This window comes from Pseudophryne corroboree, chromosome 1 (assembly GCF_028390025.1).
Source record: "Pseudophryne corroboree isolate aPseCor3 chromosome 1, aPseCor3.hap2, whole genome shotgun sequence".
Taxonomy (NCBI): Eukaryota; Metazoa; Chordata; class Amphibia; order Anura; family Myobatrachidae; genus Pseudophryne; species Pseudophryne corroboree.
Genome location: NC_086444.1, coordinates 481,888,687 through 481,906,449, shown reverse-complemented (window position 1 = coordinate 481,906,449; position 17,763 = coordinate 481,888,687). Strand labels below are relative to the sequence as shown.

Here is a 17,763-nt window from a genome sequence, read left to right as displayed (position 1 = left end):
CCTTTGATACTTCCTCCTCGCAGGATGCTTCCTTTGGACACCGGGTACTCATACCTGCTAAGGTGTGTCCCCTCCCTTGAGGAACTGCTTTAGGACATCCCCGATGTTTTCCCTGTGGAACACAGTGTACCACGCTGCAGAAAAGGAGATTTATGGTAGACTTACAATGGTTAAATCTCTTTCTGTGAGGTACACTGGATTCCACAGGGCACCCACCCTGATGCACTTAGCTTCTTTTAGTTTGTATGGCATTAGCCGCTAGTCCCTTTTCCTGTCGTGAGAACATGGTTCCATGTGACTAACATCTGCCTTCTCTTTTACCTGCTTCTGCATTGGACTGTTTAACTAAAACTGAGCTCACAGTGCCTGGAGGCGGGGTTATATAGAGGAGGCCCTGCAATGCATCCTGGGACAGTCTAAAGCTTTAGCCTGTTGCTGCCTCTGGATCAAGATCCATCTCTACACCCTGATGCTATCCCTGTGGAACCCAGTGAACCTCGCAGAAAGATTTAACCATTGTAAATCTACCTAAATCTCCTTTTTAAGGTAAAAATGTCAGTACTTGGTTCGGAACCCCTGAGACACCCCCAAGATATATGGTAAAATTTGGTCAACAATGACATGTCATTCTGGAGTGATATTCTACAAAATGCAGAATAATGGGTTTTATGGTAGGAGACCGGTATATGGGGGTGTAAAATGACACAAAATAGTTTTATAGGCATTTATCATTCCAGCATTTGCATTTCAGAGAAATATTTGTTTTCTATCATTTTACACTGTTATTAACAAATAATCAACCATGTAACACATTTTAAGAGTCCCAAACACTTTGCTTATTGCTACTACTAGCCATTCTTAGTTATCCAATGTTGGCATTTTTAGGGGCTACAGAATGATTTCCCCATTTCTCTCCCCACACTTAACGTGCATATTACCAGCCAGAATATTAGTCAGTGCGGGGATAAGCATTTTATAAATGAGAAAAGTGACTAGTGCTAGCAAGCATACATGCACTAAGCAAATTTACCATACCGTGTGTGCACGAAGTCAATCCGCAGTAAACAAGTTTATTGTGGCTAATTGATTTTAGCCGCTTGTATGTAAAATATTGGATGCTCATTTTGTACCGTCAGACAGTAATCATGTGTTTGCTGTAGCTTTCTTCCCAGTCACAATAAATAACTGTGTGTGTGCCTTGAAAACTAGTTTTTGCGTAGTACATCCATATAGTTTTTTCCTAGGATGTCACTTTGTTACATGAACCGTTAGAATCAAATAGGTTTTGTGCATTTTTAATATACTTGAGTTTGTCTGGTAAGTTTCCTGTTACACCAACTTGTGTCTCTTAATTAAGTTTAATCTTACAGGAAATTTGCAGTGAAATTTTAAATATTTAATTCTTTTAAAAATGTATAGATTCAATTATGCAGTAGTCAATGTAAGTTTAAACCTATATGTAACTAACCCTTTGCCACTATACATTTTGCAATTTACACGTGACATTATCCTTATCCCTTTCCTTTAGCACCAACAGTGCTTGGCAGTATTTAGCAGAGTGAAGTTTACCAGAGTTTTGTTGACTGTTCTAATTGCTTTCACCAAGAAAGAGGTAAGGAGGGGTATATATTTATAATTGTCAGTGTAAGTGGCTGTATAACATTATGTAGGTAATTTTTCTTTCCTTTTTGTCTAGACCAGTGCAGTCGTAGAAGCATCAAAACTTATAAGCCAAGCTGGTGACCTTCTCTCGGCTATACACAATTCCCTTCCTCTTGGCATTCAGGCTCAGAATGATACCACTAAAGGCGGTGAGGACTGCTCAAGAATGCATGTATCATTCTGTAAAAAGCTTGTAGTCTGTACCTTTCTAATCTATGAACATCAGAACAAGTCTAAAATAATTAAAAATGTCATCACTGCGTAAATGACTGTACGTCATTTTTAAGCCCGCCACACAGCCATAGTAATGGACTAGATAGAGTTAAGGGCCCCATACACTTATGACATGACGGTCCGTCATGTCATATAAGATTTTCCTCCAACCTCCCAGCTGCCTCCCCGTTTGCAGGATAGTATTAGATATATCGTATGCAGTTTTTTTTGCATACGATGTATCTTTTACTTTTCCATCCATTTACTGCGGGATCCGACATAGTGCAGCACTCGTGATATGTCGGATCTAGGGGGATCCGATCCAATGCACATGGAAACGCGGATCGGATCAGGGGAAAAGCACACCTAAAATGCCCGATTTCACCCAATATAATGGGCCAAATGCCCGAATTGGGCTGAAATCGGGCATTATCGATCTAGTGTATGGGGCCTTTTAGATTTGGGTAGGTTATTTTGTTTCTGTGCAGGGAAAATACTGGCTGCTTTATTTTTACACTGCCGTTTAGATTTCAGTTTGAACACACCCTACCCAAGTCTAAATCTCTCTGCACATGTTATATCTACTCCTCCTGCACTGCACATGGTTTTGCCCATTAGAGGAAGATTTTGCTTTTGTAGTCAACCTTGAATTAGGCCCATTGTGTACAAATAGGGTAATGTGACTCACTGGGGCTCTCTAGGAAAAGCTTCACCAAGCAAGAAGTAACTGCCCTCCTATCTCCAGCATCCATTCTTGGGGGCACTGCTTCTCTAGGTATAGAGGCTACGGCACTTGGAGCAGGTGCTTAACTTGTTAAGTTCTCTGGTGGTTTTATATTGTTTTTTTACACGTGCATTATTTGGCAAGTTCTGAAATCCCTCTGGGTTGGGACTCATTGCACATTGCATCAGGATACCTGGGCCAGTCTGGTGCCTGCTTGCTCACTGTGTCATTATACAACAGTGTCCCAGCACCCAGAATAGCACCTTTTCATTGGTGCTGAATCACAAATTCGGGAGCAGTGACATGGAGGTAAGGGAAGCCAAAGAAGGGTTGCTTGTGGTTTCCCTTAGTCACATGGTTTCTTATTAGATCTCCAGTGGCCAATAGTCATGGTCTGGTGGTTGCTGGATATAGCCCCTACTAGGGTTGGTAGTGTCTGGGAATTCTGTTTTCACTGAATGGGGCCATTGCACCTTGGCTAGAACTAACACAGATGCTGATCTCCTCTCTTGGTAAAACATTGCTGCTGACAGGCTTAGTGATTTCTTCTCCTTGGAACAATCATCCAGTTATTTTGTTTTTTAAATATCTTTGTATATTGAGCATTTGGGAGTGTTAACTTGTTAGGGGTTTACTTTCATTTCCTTAAGTTTTCTCCTGTCCAATCTCTTAAGTTGCATATAAGTGTAGCTTGCTAAGTTACTTTCTTCTTCAGGGTCCATAGTCTCCACAGATAAGACATTGGGGTGTTGTTCTTCTGTTCTGTGCTTGGTTTTCCTGCCTGTTTTCAGTCTGTCCAAGAAAGAAGACTCTTCTAAGGCAAGATAGTGAACTACCTTAGTACTGTATTTCTCATACGTCCTAGAGGATGCTGGGGTCACATTCAGAACCATGGGGTATAGACGGGATCCGCAGGAGACATGGGCACTTTAAGACTTTCAAAGGGTGTGAACTGGTTCCTCCCTCTATGCCCCTCCTCCAGACTCCAGTTTTAGAATTGTGCCCAGTGAGACTGGACGCACTACAGGGAGCTCTACTGAGTTTCTCTGAAAAAGACTTATGTTAGGTTTTTTATTTTCAGGGAGGCTGCTGGCAACGGTCTCCCTGCTTCGTGGGACTTAGGGGAGAGAGGTATGACCTACTTCTGGTGAGTTCAAAGGCTCTGCTTCTGGCTACAGGACACCATTAACTCCTGAGGGTTTGATCGCTGGGTACACTCAGATGCTCACTCCCACAGCCTGCCGTCACCCCCTTACAAAGCCAGAAGTCAGAAGACGGGTGAGTAGCAGAAGAAAGAAGACTGCAGTAACGGCATTATGAGGTTCTCGCCCGCCGCGCGCCATGCTCCCGTTTCACAGGCACTGCAGGGGGAGGGGGGAGGCGCTCTGGGCAGCATGTATAATTCCTCTTTTTTTGGCTGGCAGAAGGGGACATTAGTGCCTAGGCACTGTCCTACCCCCGCCAGCGACATTATTTAAGAGCAGGAAGAAGCGCTCCATTATGGGGGCGGGACTTCTTCCTCACTTGGCCAGCACAGCTCAGCGCCATTTTCTCCTCCATGCTGATGGAGACGCTGGTCCTTGCTCACTGCTGACATAAGTATCAGGGTGCTAAAACAGGGAGGGGTACAGTGTAATTTGGGCAGTGTATTTCAGAGTAAAAGCGCTGCAAGTCTGTTATCATGTTTCTATTCACAGGCTTTGTATGACTGTGCTGGGTTGTGAGCTGGCAAAAATCCTCTCTGTGTCCCTCTGACAGTCTTACTGTGGGTCTGTCCCCTATAAGCCCGGTGTGTCTGTTGGTGTTTGGTCAACGTGTGTCGACATGTCTGAAGCTGGGTGCTCTTCCCAGGAGGAAGCTATATTAGGGACACAGTCGAATGAGGGGGTGACCGTGTCGGCACCGCCGACTCTTGACTGGGTGAATGTCTTGAAGGCAAATATGGAGCATATCAGTATGAGATTAGAAAAAATCTGTGAAGGATGTATTGTTACAGGTCCAGGACCCCTGGGGGTCGCAAAAAAAACAAACAAAAAAAAACGTTCTTTTGCCCAGTTGTTACACACTGATATCGACACGGACACTGATTCCAGTGTCGACTATAGTGATTCCAGTTTAGATCCAAAATTGGAAAAGAGCATTCAGTACATGATTGTGGCTATTAAATATGTGTTACATATCACTGAGCAACCTGCTGTTCCTGATAAACAGGTCTGTATTTATAAAGAGAAGAAACCGTACGTAACGTTTCCTCCCTCTCATGACCTGAATGCTCTGTTTGGAAAAGTCTGGAAAAGCCCTGACGGAAAGTTTCAAACAAGGCCCTGTCACAGTTGTCTAAAAAAGGTGGCTCTACCAGCACCGGGCACGGCGGCCCTTAAGGACCCGACAGATCGTAAACAAGAAACTACGTTTAAATCCATTTAGGCGTCCACAGGTACTGCCATTGCCACCTGCCATTGCATCCTTGTGGGTGAGTAGTGCTATTGAAAAGTGGGCAGATAACTTGTCGTCTGATATAGATGCTCTGGATAAGGTAGCATCCTCTTGATGCTTGGTTATATCAAGGACGCTGCTGCGTACCTCAGGGAAACTGCGAGAGATTTTGGCCTTTTGGGATCAAATGCCAAATGCCTTGACGCTCTCGGCTAGGCGAGAGTTGTGGATTCACCAATGAAATGCTGATACAGACTCCAAGTAAAATATGGAGTCTATCCCATACAAAGGTGGTGTCTTGTTTGGGGATGACCTCAATGATTTGGTATCTCCGGCTACCGCGGGTAAGTCATCCTTTTTACCTTAGGTTCCTCAACAGCAAAAGAAAACGCACCACTATCAGATGCAGTCCTTTCGGCCCATTAAATACAGAAGAGGGCGAGGCTCTTCCTTCCTTGCTAGTAGAGGAAGGGGACGAGGTAAAAGATCACCAGCCTTGTCGGGTTCGCAGGAGCAGAAGTCTTCCCCAACTTATGCCAAATCCACCGCATGACGCTGGGGCTCTCTTGCGAGAGTCCGCACTGGTGGGGGCGCTTCTAAAGCTTTTCAGTCAGTTCTGGGTTTGTTCGGGCCTGAACCCGTGGGTTTTACTAATAGTGTCCCAAGGGTACAAACTGGAGTTTCAAGATGTTCCTCCTTGACGATTTTTGCAATCGGCATTACCAGTTCTCCGGAGGAAAGCGAGGTAGTAAGCGAAGCTATAAAAAAAAAAAAAAAAAAGAGTTGGGTCAGAATCAAGTCATTATCCTGGTTCCCCCGTCACAGCAGGGAGAAGGCTTTTATCCCAGCCTGTTCGTGATCCCGAAGCCGGACGGCTCGGTCAGGCCAATCCTAAACCTGAAATTTCTAAATTTCTACCTGAAGAAATTCAAATTCAAGATGGAATCTCTCTGGGCAGTGATCTCCAGTCTGGAAGAAGGAGATTTCATGGTTTCGGTAGACATACAGGATGCCTACTTACATGTTCCCATTTCTCTAATGTCCTAGTGGATGCTGGGGACTCCGTAAGGACCATGGGGAATAGACGGGCTCCGCAGGAGACTGGGCACTCTAAGAAAGATTTAGTACTACTGGTGTGCACTGGCTCCTCCCTCTATGCCCCTCCTCCAGACCTCAGTTAGAATCTGTGCCCGGACAGAGCTGGGTGCATTTTAGTGAGCTCTCCTGAGCTTGCTAATAAGAAAGTATTTTAGTTAGGTTTTTTATTTTCAGAGAGCTTCTGCTGGCAACAGACTCTCTGCTACGTGGGACTGAGGGGAGAGAAGCAAACCTACTAACTGCGGCTAGGTTGCGCTTCTTAGGCTACTGGACACCATTAGCTCCAGAGGGATCGAACACAGGAACCTGACCTTGTCGTCCGGAGCCGCGCCGCCGTCCCCCTCGCAGAGCCAGAAGGCAGAAGCCGGCGGGTTGAAGCAAGAAGACGTCAAAATCGGCGGCAGAAGACTCCTGTCTTCATATGAGGTAGCGCACAGCACTGCAGCTGTGCGCCATTGCGCCCACACACTCCGGTCACTGTAGGGTGCAGGGCGCAGGGGGGGGCGCCCTGGGCAGCAATTAAGTACCTCCTGGCAAAAGCAGCATATATACAGTTGGACACTGTTATATGCATGAGCCCCCGCCATTAATTTTACACAAAATCGCGGGACAGAAGCCCGCCGCTGAGGGGGCGGGGCCTTCTTCCTCAGCACTCACCAGCGCCATTTTCTCTCCACAGCTCCGCTGAGAGGAAGCTCCCCAGGCTCTCCCCTGCAGACTCACGGTGGAAAGGGTAAAAAGAGAGGGGGGGCACATAAATTTAGCGCATTAATTATATATACAGCAGCTACTGGGTGAACACTAAGTTACTGTGTGATTCCTGGGTCATATAGCGCTGGGGTGTGTGCTGGCATACTCTCTCTCTGTCTCTCCAAAAGGCCTTGTGGGGGTCCTGTCCTCATATAGAGCATCCCCTGTGTGTGTGGTGTGTCGGTACGCGTGTGTCGACATGTTTGACGAAGAGGGCTATGTGGAGGCAGAGCAAGTGCAGATGAATGACGTGTCTCCGCCGACGGCGCCGACACCTGATTGGATGGATATGTGGAAGGTGTTAAATGATAATGTAAACTCCTTGCATAAAAGGTTGGATAAAGCTGATGCCTTGGGACAGTCGGGGTCTCAGCCCATGCCTGATCCTACAGCGCAGAGGCCGTCAGGGTCTCAGAAGCGTCCACTATCCAAAATTGTTGACACAGATATCGACATGGATTCTGACTCCAGTGTCGATGACGATGATGCAAAATTGCAGCCTAAAATGGCTAAAGCCATCCGCTACATGATTATAGCAATGAAGGATGTTTTGCACATATCAGAGGTAAACCCTGTCCCTGACGAGGGTTTATATGTATGGGGAGAAAAAGCAAGAGGTGACTTTTCCCCCTTCACATGAGTTAAATGAATTATGTGAGAAAGCGTGGGATTCCCCCGATAAGAAAGTGCTGATTTCCAAAAGGTTGCTTATGGCGTACCCTTTCCCGCCAATGGACAGGATGCGCTGGGAATCCTCCCCTAGGGTAGATAAAGCTCTGACACGCTTATCTAAGAAGGTGGCCCTGCCGTCACAGGATACGGCCGCCCTAAAGGATCCTGCAGATAGGAAGCAGGAAAGTATCCTGAAGTCTGTTTATACACATTCAGGTACTCTACTGAGGCCGGCAATTGCGTCGGCCTGGATGTGTAGTGCTGTAGCAGCATGGACAGATAATCTGTCTGCGGAAATGGATACCTTCGACAAGGATACCATTTTACTGACCCTGGGGCATATAAAAGACGCTGTCCTATATATGAGGGATGCCCAGAGGGACATTTGCCTACTGGGCTATAGAATAAATGCAATGTCAATTTCTGCCAGAAGGGTCCTGTGGACTCGGCAATGGACAGGTGATGCCGACTCCAAACAGCACATGGAGGTGTTACCTTACAAGGGTGAGGAATTGTTTGGGGACGGTCTCTCGGACCTAGTTTCCACAGCTACGGCTGGGAAGTCAAACTTTTTGCCATATATTCCCTCACAGCCTAAGAAAGCACCGTATTACCAAATGCAGTCCTTTCGATCACAAAGAAGCAAGAAGGTCAGAGGTGCGTCTTTTCTTGCCAGAGGCAGGGGTAGAGAAAAGAAGCTGCACCAAACAGCTAGTTCCCAGGAACAGAAGTCCTCCCCGGCTTCCACTAAATCCACCGCATGACGCTGGGGCTCCACAGGAGCCAGGAGCGGTGGTGGCGCGTCTCCGAAATTTCAGCCACCAGTGGGTTCGCTCACAGGTGGATCCCTGGGCTATACAGATTGTGTCTCAGGGATACAAGCTGGAATTCGAAGTGATGCCCCCTCACCGTTACCTCAAGTCGGCTCTGCCAGCTTCCCCCATGGAACGGGAAGTAGTGTTAGAGGCAATTCACAAGTTATATCTCCAGCAGGTGGTGGTAAAGGTTCCCCTCCTTCAACTGGGAAGAGGATACTATTCCACAATGTTTGTGGTACCGAAACCGGACGGTTCGGTCAGGCCCATATTGAATTTAAAGTCCCTGAACATTTATCTGAAAAGATTCAAGTTCAAAATGGAATCGCTCAGAGCGGTCATTGCAAGCCTGGAAGAGGGGGATTTTATGGTGTCTCTGGACATCAAGAATGCTTACTTGCATGTCCCTATTTATCCACCTCATCAGGAGTACCTCAGATTTGTGGTACAGGACTGTCATTACCAATTCCAGACGTTGCCGTTTGGGCTCTTCACAGCACCGAGAATATTTACCAAGGTAATGGCAGAAATGATGGTGCTCTTTCGAAAGCAAGGAGTCACAATTATCTCATACTTGGACGATCTCCTCATAAAGGCGAGGTCCAGAGAGCAGTTGCTAATCAGCGTAGCACACTCTCAGGAAGTGTTGCAACAGCACGGCTGGATTCTGAATATCCCAAAGTCGCAGCTGATTCCTACAACGCGTCTGCCTTTTCTGGGCATGATTCTGGACACGGACCAGAAGAAGGTATTTCTCCCGGCGGAGAAGGCTCAAGAGCTCGTGACTCTAGTCAGAGACCTCTTAAGACCGAAACAGGTGTCGGTGCATCGCTGCACGCGAGTCCTGGGAAAGATGGTGGCATCATACGAAGCCATTCCCTTCGGCAGGTTCCATGCGAGGATCTTTCAATGGGATCTGTTAGACAAGTGGTCCGGATCGCATCTTCAGATGCATCGGCTGATCACCCTGTCCCCGAGGGCCAGGGTGTCTCTTCTGTGGTGGCTACAGAGTGCTCACCTTCTCGAGGGCCGCAGGTTCGGCATACAGGACTGGGTCCTGGTGACCACGAATGCGAGCCTCCGAGGGTGGGGGGCAGTCACTCAGGGAATAAACTTCCAAGGGTTGTGGTCAAGTCAGGAGGCTTGTCTGCACATAAATATCCTGGAACTAAGGGCCGTATACAACGCCCTGAGTCAAGCGGAGCCTCTGCTTCGAAACCAACCGGTGCTGATTCAGTCAGACAACATCACCGCAGTAGCTCATGTAAACCGCCAGGGCGGCACAAGAAGCAGAGTGGCGATGGCGGAAGCCACCAGGATTCTTCGTTGGGCAGAGAATCACGTGCAAGCACTGTCAGCAGTGTTCATTCCGGGAGTGGACAACTGGGAAGCAGACTTCCTCAGCAGCCACGACCTCCACCCGGGAGAATGGGGACTTCATCACGAAGTCTTCACTCAGATTACAAATCGTTGGGAACTGCCACAGGTAGACATGATGGCGTCGCGTCTCAACAAAAAGCTACAAAGGTATTGCGCCAGGTCAAGAGACCCTCAGGCTATAGCTGTGGACTCACTGGTAACACCGTGGGTGTTCCAGTCGGTCTATGTGTTTCCTCCTCTTCCTCTCATACCCAAGGTGCTGAGAATCGTAAGAAGAAGAGGAGTTAGAACAATACTCATTGTTCCGGATTGGCCAAGAAGGACTTGGTACCCGGAACTGCAAGAAATGCTCACAGAGGACCCGTGGCCTCTGCCTCTAAGACAGGACCTGTTGCAACAGGGGCCCTGTCTGTTCCAAGACTTACCGTGGCTGCGTTTGACGGCATGGCGGTTGAACGCCGGATCCTAGCGGAAAAAGGCATTCCGGAGGAAGTTATTCCTACGCTGATAAAGGCTAGGAAGGACGTGACAGCAAGACACTATCACCGTATATGGCGAAAATATGTTGCCTGGTGTGAGGCCAGGAAGGCCCCTACAGAGGAATTCCAGCTGGGTCGGTTCCTGCACTTCCTACAGTCGGGAGTGACTATGGGCCTGAAGTTGGGGTCCATAAAGGTCCAGATTTCGGCCCTATCCATTTTCTTTCAAAAGGAACTGGCTTCTCTTCTTGAAGTTCAGACGTTTGTTAAGGGAGTGCTGCATATTCAGCCCCCTTTTATGCCACCAGTGGCACCTTGGGATCTCAACGTGATGTTGGGTTTCCTGAAATCCCACTGATTTGAGCCACTTAAGACCGTGGAGCTAAAGTATCTCACGTGGAAGGTGGTCATGCTATTGGCCTTAGCTTCGGCTAGGCGTGTGTCAGAATTGGCGGCTTTGTCATGTAAAAGCCCCTATCTGGTTTTCCATATGGACAGGGCAGAATTACGGACTCGTCCGCAATTTCTGCCGAAGGTGGTGTCATCTTTTCATTTGAACCAACCTATTGTGGTGCCTGCGGCTACTCGTGACTTGGAGGATTCCAAGTTGATTGATGTAGTCAGGGCTTTGAAGATCTATGTAGCCAGGACGGCTGGAGTCAGGAAGACTGACTCGCTGTTTATCCTGTATGCATCCAACAAGCTGGATGCTCCTGCTTCAAAGCAAACCATTGCTCGCTGGATCTGTAGCACGATTCAGCAGGCTCATTCTGCGGCTGGTTTGCCGCATCCAAAATCAGTGAAAGCCCATTCCATTAGGAAGGTGGGCTCTTCTTGGGCGGCTGCCCGAGGGGTCTCGGCATTACAGCTTTGTCGAGCAGCTACTTGGTCGGGTACAAACACATTTGCTAAATTCTACAAGTTTGATACCCTGGCTGAGGAGGACCTTGTGTTTGCCCATTCGGTGCTGCAGAGTCATCCGCACTCTCCCGCCCGTTTGGGAGCTTTGGTATAATCCCCATGGTCCTTACGGAGTCCCCAGCATCCACAAGGACGTTAGAGAAAATAAGATTTTACTCACCGGTAAATCTATTTCTCGTAGTCCGTAGTGGATGCTGGGCGCCCGTCCCAAGTGCGGATTTTCTGCAATACGTGTACATAGTTATTGCTTAATAAAGGGTTATGTTATGTGGGCATCCATTGTTGATGCTCTGTTGTTGTTAATACTGTTGACTGGGTAAGTTTATCACAAGTTATACGGTGTGATTGGTGTGGCTTTCCTTATAATGTCAGCTCTTCCGGGCACAGTTTTCTTAACTGAGGTTTGGAGGAGGGGCATAGAGGGAGGAGCCAGTGCACACCAGTAGTACTAAATCTTTCTTAGAGTGCCCAGTCTCCTGTGGAGCCCGTCTATTCCCCATGGTCCTTACGGAGTCCCCAGCATCCTCTACGGACTACGAGAAATAGATTTACCGGTGAGTAAAATCTTATTTCTCTGACGTCCTAGTGGATGCTGGGGACTCCGTAAGGACCATGGGGAATAGCGGCTCCGCAGGAGACTGGGCACAAAAGTAAAGCTTTAGAACTACCTGGTGTGCACTGGTTCCTCCCCCTATGACCCTCCTCCAAGCCTCAGTTAGATTTTTGTGCCCGAACGAGAAGGGTGCACACTAGGTGGCTCTCCTGAGCTGCTTAGTGAAAAGTTTAGTTTTAGGTTTTTTATTTTCAGTGAGACCTGCTGGCAACAGGCTCACTGCATCGAGGGACTAAGGGGAGAAGAAGCGAACTCACCTGCGTGCAGAGTGGATTGGGCTTCTTAGGCTACTGGACATTAGCTCCAGAGGGACCGATCACAGGCCCAACCATGGATAGGTCCCAGAGCCGCGCCGCCGGCCCCCTTACAGAGCCAGAAGACAGAAGAGGTCCGGAAAATCGGCGGCAGAAGACGTCCTGTCTTCAACAAGGTAGCGCACAGCACTGCAGCTGTGCGCCATTGCTCTCAGCACACTTCACACTCCGGTCACTGAGGGTGCAGGGCGCTGGGGGGGGGGCGCCCTGAGACGCAATAAAAACACCTTGGATGGCAAAAAATGCATCACATATAGCTCCTGGGCTATATGGATGAATTTAACCCCTGCCAGAATACACAGAAAAACGGGAGATAAGGCCGCCGAGAAGGGGGCGGAGCCTATCTCCTCAGCACACTGGCGCCATTTTCCCTCACAGCTCCGTTGGAGGGAAGCTCCCTGGCTCTCCCCTGCAGTCACTACACTACAGAAAGGGTTAAAAAAGAGAGGGGGGCACTAATTATGCGCAGTATTAAAAATACAGCAGCTATAAGGGGAAAAACACTTATATAAGGTTATCCCTGTATATATATAGCGCTCTGGTGTGTGCTGGCAAACTCTCCCTCTGTCTCCTGTCCTCTATCAGAGCATTCCCTGTGTGTGTGCTGTGTGTCGGTACGTTTGTGTCGACATGTATGAGGAGAAAATTGATGTGGAGACGGAGCAGATTGCCTGTAATAGTGATGTCACCCCCTAGGGGATCGACACCTGAGTGGATGAACTGTTGGAAGGAATTACGTGACAGTGTCAGCTCTGTATAAAAGACAGTGGTTGACATGAGACAGCCGGCTACTCAGCTTGTGCCTGTCCAGACGTCTCATAGGCCGTCAGGGGCTCTAAAGCGCCCGTTACCTCAGATGGCAGATATAGACGCCGACACGGATACTGACTCCAGTGTCGACGGTGAAGAGACAAATGTGACTTCCAGTAGGGCCACACGTTACATGATTGAGGCAATGAAAAATGTTTTACACATTTCTGATAATACGAGTACCACCAAAAAGGGGTATTATGTTCGGTGAGGAAAAACTACCTGTAGTTTTCCTGAATCTGAGAAATTAAATGAGGTGTGTGATGATGCGTGGGTTTCCCCCGATAACAACTGATAATTTCTAAAATGTTATTGGCATTATATCCTTTCCCGCCAGAGGTTAGGGTGCGTTGGGAAACACCCCCTAGGGTGGATAAAGCGCTCACACGCTTGTAAGAACAAGGGCTCTACCCTCTCCTGAGATGGCCGCCCTTAAGGATCCTGCTGATAGAAAGCAGGAGGGTATCCTAAAATGTATTTACACACATACTGGTGTTATACTGCGACCAGCAATCGCCTCAGCCTGGATGTGCAGTGCTGGGTTGGCGTGGTCGGATTCCCTGACTGAAAATATTGATACCCTAGATAGGGACAGTATATTATTGCCTATAGAGCATTTAAAAGATGCATTTCTATATATGCGTGATGCACAGCGGAATATTTGCCGACTGGCATTAAGTCTAAGTGCGTTGTCCATTTCTGCCAGTAGAGGGTTATGGACACGACAGTGGTCAGGTGATGCGGATTCCAAACGGCATTTGGAAGTATTGCCTTATTAAGGGGAGGAGTTATTTGGGGTCGGTCTTTCAGACCTGGTGGCCACGGCAACAGCTGGGAAATCCACGTTTGTACCCCAGGTCGCCTCTCAACATAAGAAGACGCCGTATTATCAGGCGCAGTCCTTTCGTGGGCAAGCGGGCAAAAGGTTCCTCATTTCTGCCCCGTGACAGAGGGAGAGGAAGAAGGCTGCAGAAATCAGCCAGTTCCCAGGAACAGAAGCCCTCTCCCGCCTCTGCCAAGCCCTCAGTATGACGCTGGGGCTTTACAAGCAGAATCAGGCACGGTGGGGGCCCGTCTCAATGAATTTCAGCGCGCAGTGGGCTCACTCGCAATTAGACCCCTGGATCCTTCAGGTGATATCTCAGGGGTACAAATTGGAATTCGAGACGTCTCCCCCTCGCCGTTTCCTAAAGTCGGCTTTACCGATGTCTCCCTCTGACAGGGAGGCAGTTTTGGAAGCCATTCACAAGCTGTATTCCCAGCAGGTGATAATCAAGGTACCCCTCCTGCAACAGGGAATGGGGTATTATTCCACACTGTTGTGGTACCGAAGCCGGACGGCTCGGTCAGACCGATTCTAAATCTAAAATCTTGAACACTTACATACGGAGGTTCAAATTCAAGATTGAGTCACTCAGAGCAGTGATTGCGAACCTGGAAGAAGGGGACTACATGATGTCTCGGGACATCAAGGATGCTTACCTTCATGTCCCAATTTACCCTTCTCACCAAGGGTACCTCAGGTTTGTGGTACAGAACTGTCACTATCAGTTTCAGACGCTGCCGTATGGATGGTCCACGGCACCCCGGGTCTTTACCAAGGTAATGGCCGAAATGATGATACTCTTTCGAAGGAAGGGAATTTTAGTTATCCCTTACTTGGACGATTCCCTGATAAGGGTAAGATCCAGGGAACAGTTGGAGGTCGGTGTAGCACTATCTCAGGTAGTGTTGCGGCAGCACGATTGGATTCTCAATATTCCAAAATCGCAGCTGATTCCGACGACTCGTCTTCTGTTCCTAGGGATGATCCTGGACACAGTCCAGAAAAAGGTGTTTCTCCCGGAGGAGAAAGTCAGGGAGTTATCTGAGCTAGTCGGGAACCTCCTATAACCGAGCCAAGTCTCAGTACATCAATGAAAGGGTTCTGGGAAAAATGGTGGCTTCCTACGAAGCAATCCCATTCGGCAGATTCCACGCAAGAACTTTCCAGTGGGACCTGCTGGACAAATGGTCCTGGTCGCATCTTCAGATGCATCAGCGGATAACCCTGTCACCAAGCACAAGGGTTGCAGAGGGTTGTGGTGGTTGCAGAGTGCTCATCTTCTAGAGGGCCGCAGATTCGACATTCAGGACTGGGTCCTGGTGACCACGGATGCCAGCCTGCGAGGCTGGGGAGCAGTCACACAGGGAAGGAATTTCCAGAGCTTATGGTCAAGCCTGGAGACATCACTTCACATAAATATCCTGAAGCTAAGGGCCATTTACAATGCTCTAAGCTCAGCAAGACCTCTGCTTCAAGGTCACCCGGAGTTGATCCATTCGGACAACATCACGGCAGTCACCCACGTAAACAGACAGGGTGACACAAGAAGCAGGAGGGCAAGGCAGAAGCTGCAAGGATTCTTCGCTGGGCGGAAAATCATGTGATAGCACTGTCAGCAGTATTCATTCCGGGAGTGGACAACTGGGAAGCAGACTTCCTCAGCAGACACGACCCCCACCCGGGAGAGTGGGGACTTCACCCAGAAGTCTTCCACATGTTTATAAAACTCGACAAGTATTGCGCCAGGTCAAGGGACCCTCAGGCAATAGCTGTAGACGCTCTGGTAACACAGTGGGTGTACCAGTCAGTGTATGTGTTCCCTCCTCTGCCTCTCATACCCAAGGTACTGAGAATTATAAGATGGAGAGGAGTAAGCACTATATTCGTGGCTCCGGATTGGCCAATAAGGACTTGGTAACCGGAACTTCAAGAGATGCTCACGGAGGATCCGTAGCCTCTACCTCTAAGAAGGGACCTGCTCCAGCAAGGACCCTGTCTGTTCCAAGACTTACCGCGGCTGCGTTTGACGGCATGGCGGTTGAACGCCGGATCCTGAAGGAGAAAGGCATTCCGGATGAAGTCATTCCTATCCTGATCAAAGCCAGGAAAGATATAACCGCAAAACATTATCACCGCATTTGGCGAAAATATGTTGCGTGGTGCGAGGCCAGTAAGGCCCCGACGGAGGAATTTTCAACTAGGTCGATTCCTACATTTCCTGCAAACAGGAGTGTCTATGGGCCTGAAATGGAGGTCCATTAAGGTTCAAATTTCGGCCCTGTCAATTTTCTTCCAAAAAGAACTAGCTTCAGTCCCTGAAGTTCAGACGTTTGTGAAAGGGGTACTGTATATACAGCCTCCTTTTGTGCCTCCAGTGGCACCTTGGGATCTAAATGTAGTTTTTGGGTTCCAAAAGTCACATTGGTTTGAACCACTTAAATATGTGGAGTTAAAATATCTCACATGGAAAGTGGTCATGCTGTTGGCCCTGGCCTGGGCCAGGTGCGTGTCAGAATTGGCGGCTTTATCCTGTAAAAGCCCTCATCTGATTTTCCATTCGGACAGGGCGGAATTGAGGACTTGTCCTCAGTTTCTCCCTAAGGTGGTTTTCAGCGTTTCACCTGAATCAACCTATTGTGGTGCCTGCGGCTACTAGGGACTTGGAGGACTCCAAGTTGCTAGACGTTGTCAGGGCCCTGGAAATATAGGTTTCCAGGACGGCTGGAGTCAGAAAATCTGACTCGTTGTTTATTCTGTATGCACCCAACAAGCTGGGTGCTCCTGCTTCTAAGCAGACTATTGCTCGTTGGATTTGTAGTACAATTCAGCTTGCACATTCTGTGGCAGGCCTGCCACAGCCAAAATCTGTAAAAGCCCATTCCACAAGGAAGGTGGGCTCATCTTGGGCGGCTGCCCGAGGGGTCTCGGCTTTACAACTTTGCCGAGCAGCTACTTGGTCAGGAGCAAATACGTTTGTAAAATTCTACAAATTTGATACCCTGGCTGAGGAGGACCTGGAGTTCTCTCATTTGGTGCTGCAGAGTCATCCGCACTCTCCCGCCCGTTTGGGAGCTTTGGTATAATCCCCATGGTCCTTACGGAGTCCCCAGCATCCACTAGGACGTCAGAGAAAATAAGAATTTACTTACCGATAATTCTATTTCTCGTAGTCCGTAGTGGATGCTGGGCGCCCATCTCAAGTGCGGATTGTCTGCAATACTGGTACATAGTTATTGTTACCAAAAAATCGGGTTATTGCTGTAGTGAGCCATCTTTTCTAGAGGCTCCTCTGTTATCATGCTGGTAACTGGGTTTAGATCACAAGTTATATGGTGTGATTGGTGTGGCTGGTATGAGTCTTACCCGGGATTCAAAATCCTTCCTTATTGTGTACGCTCGTCCGGGCACAGTATCCTAACTGAGGCTTGGAGGAGGGTCATAGGGGGAGGAGCCAGTGCACACCAGGTAGTTCTAAAGCTTTACTTTTGTGCCCAGTCTCCTGCGGAGCCGCTATTCCCCATGGTCCTTACGGAGTCCCCAGCATCCACTACGGACTACGAGAAATAGAATTATCGGTAAGTAAATTCTAATTTTTTTTCCTCCGCATCAAGCTTGCCTGAGATTTGCAATCCAGGATTGTCATTACCAATTTCAGATGTTGCCGTTCGGTCTGTCCACGGCTACGAGGATTTTCACCAGGGTGATGGCGGAAATAATGGTCCTCCTTCGCAAGCAAGGAGTCACTATTATCACGTGCTACTTTCCCTGGCAGTTCTTCAACAACATAATTGGCTCCTAAAACTGGCCAAAGTCACAGTTGCTTCCAACGACGAGATTGTCGTTCTTGGGAATGATACTGGACACAGTGTTACAGAGAGTTTTTCTTCCAGTGGTAAAGGTTCTCGAACTTCAGAGTCTGGTCAAACAAATTCTGAAACCAGCAAGAGTGTCAATACTTCAATGCATTCGGTTGCTGGGGAAAATGGTTGCGGCCTACGAGGCCATTCAGTTTGTCAGGTTCCATGCCAGAGTGTTCCAGTGGGACCTGTT

General features: G+C 48.3%; 1 protein-coding gene across 5 annotated transcripts in view; it reads left to right on the top strand.

Annotated features, from left to right (window-relative positions):
* Nucleotides 1-17,763, top strand: part of NAA35 (N-alpha-acetyltransferase 35, NatC auxiliary subunit) — a 193,834-nt gene that overhangs the window by 44,402 nt on the left and 131,669 nt on the right. For all 5 annotated transcript variants that reach the window (XM_063913776.1, XM_063913775.1, XM_063913777.1 and 2 more), the window contains 2 exons: nucleotides 1,529-1,612; nucleotides 1,697-1,811. In XM_063913776.1, coding sequence (XP_063769846.1) covers nucleotides 1,529-1,612; nucleotides 1,697-1,811 — 199 coding nt within the window. The remainder of the gene's footprint in view (nucleotides 1-1,528; nucleotides 1,613-1,696; nucleotides 1,812-17,763) is intronic.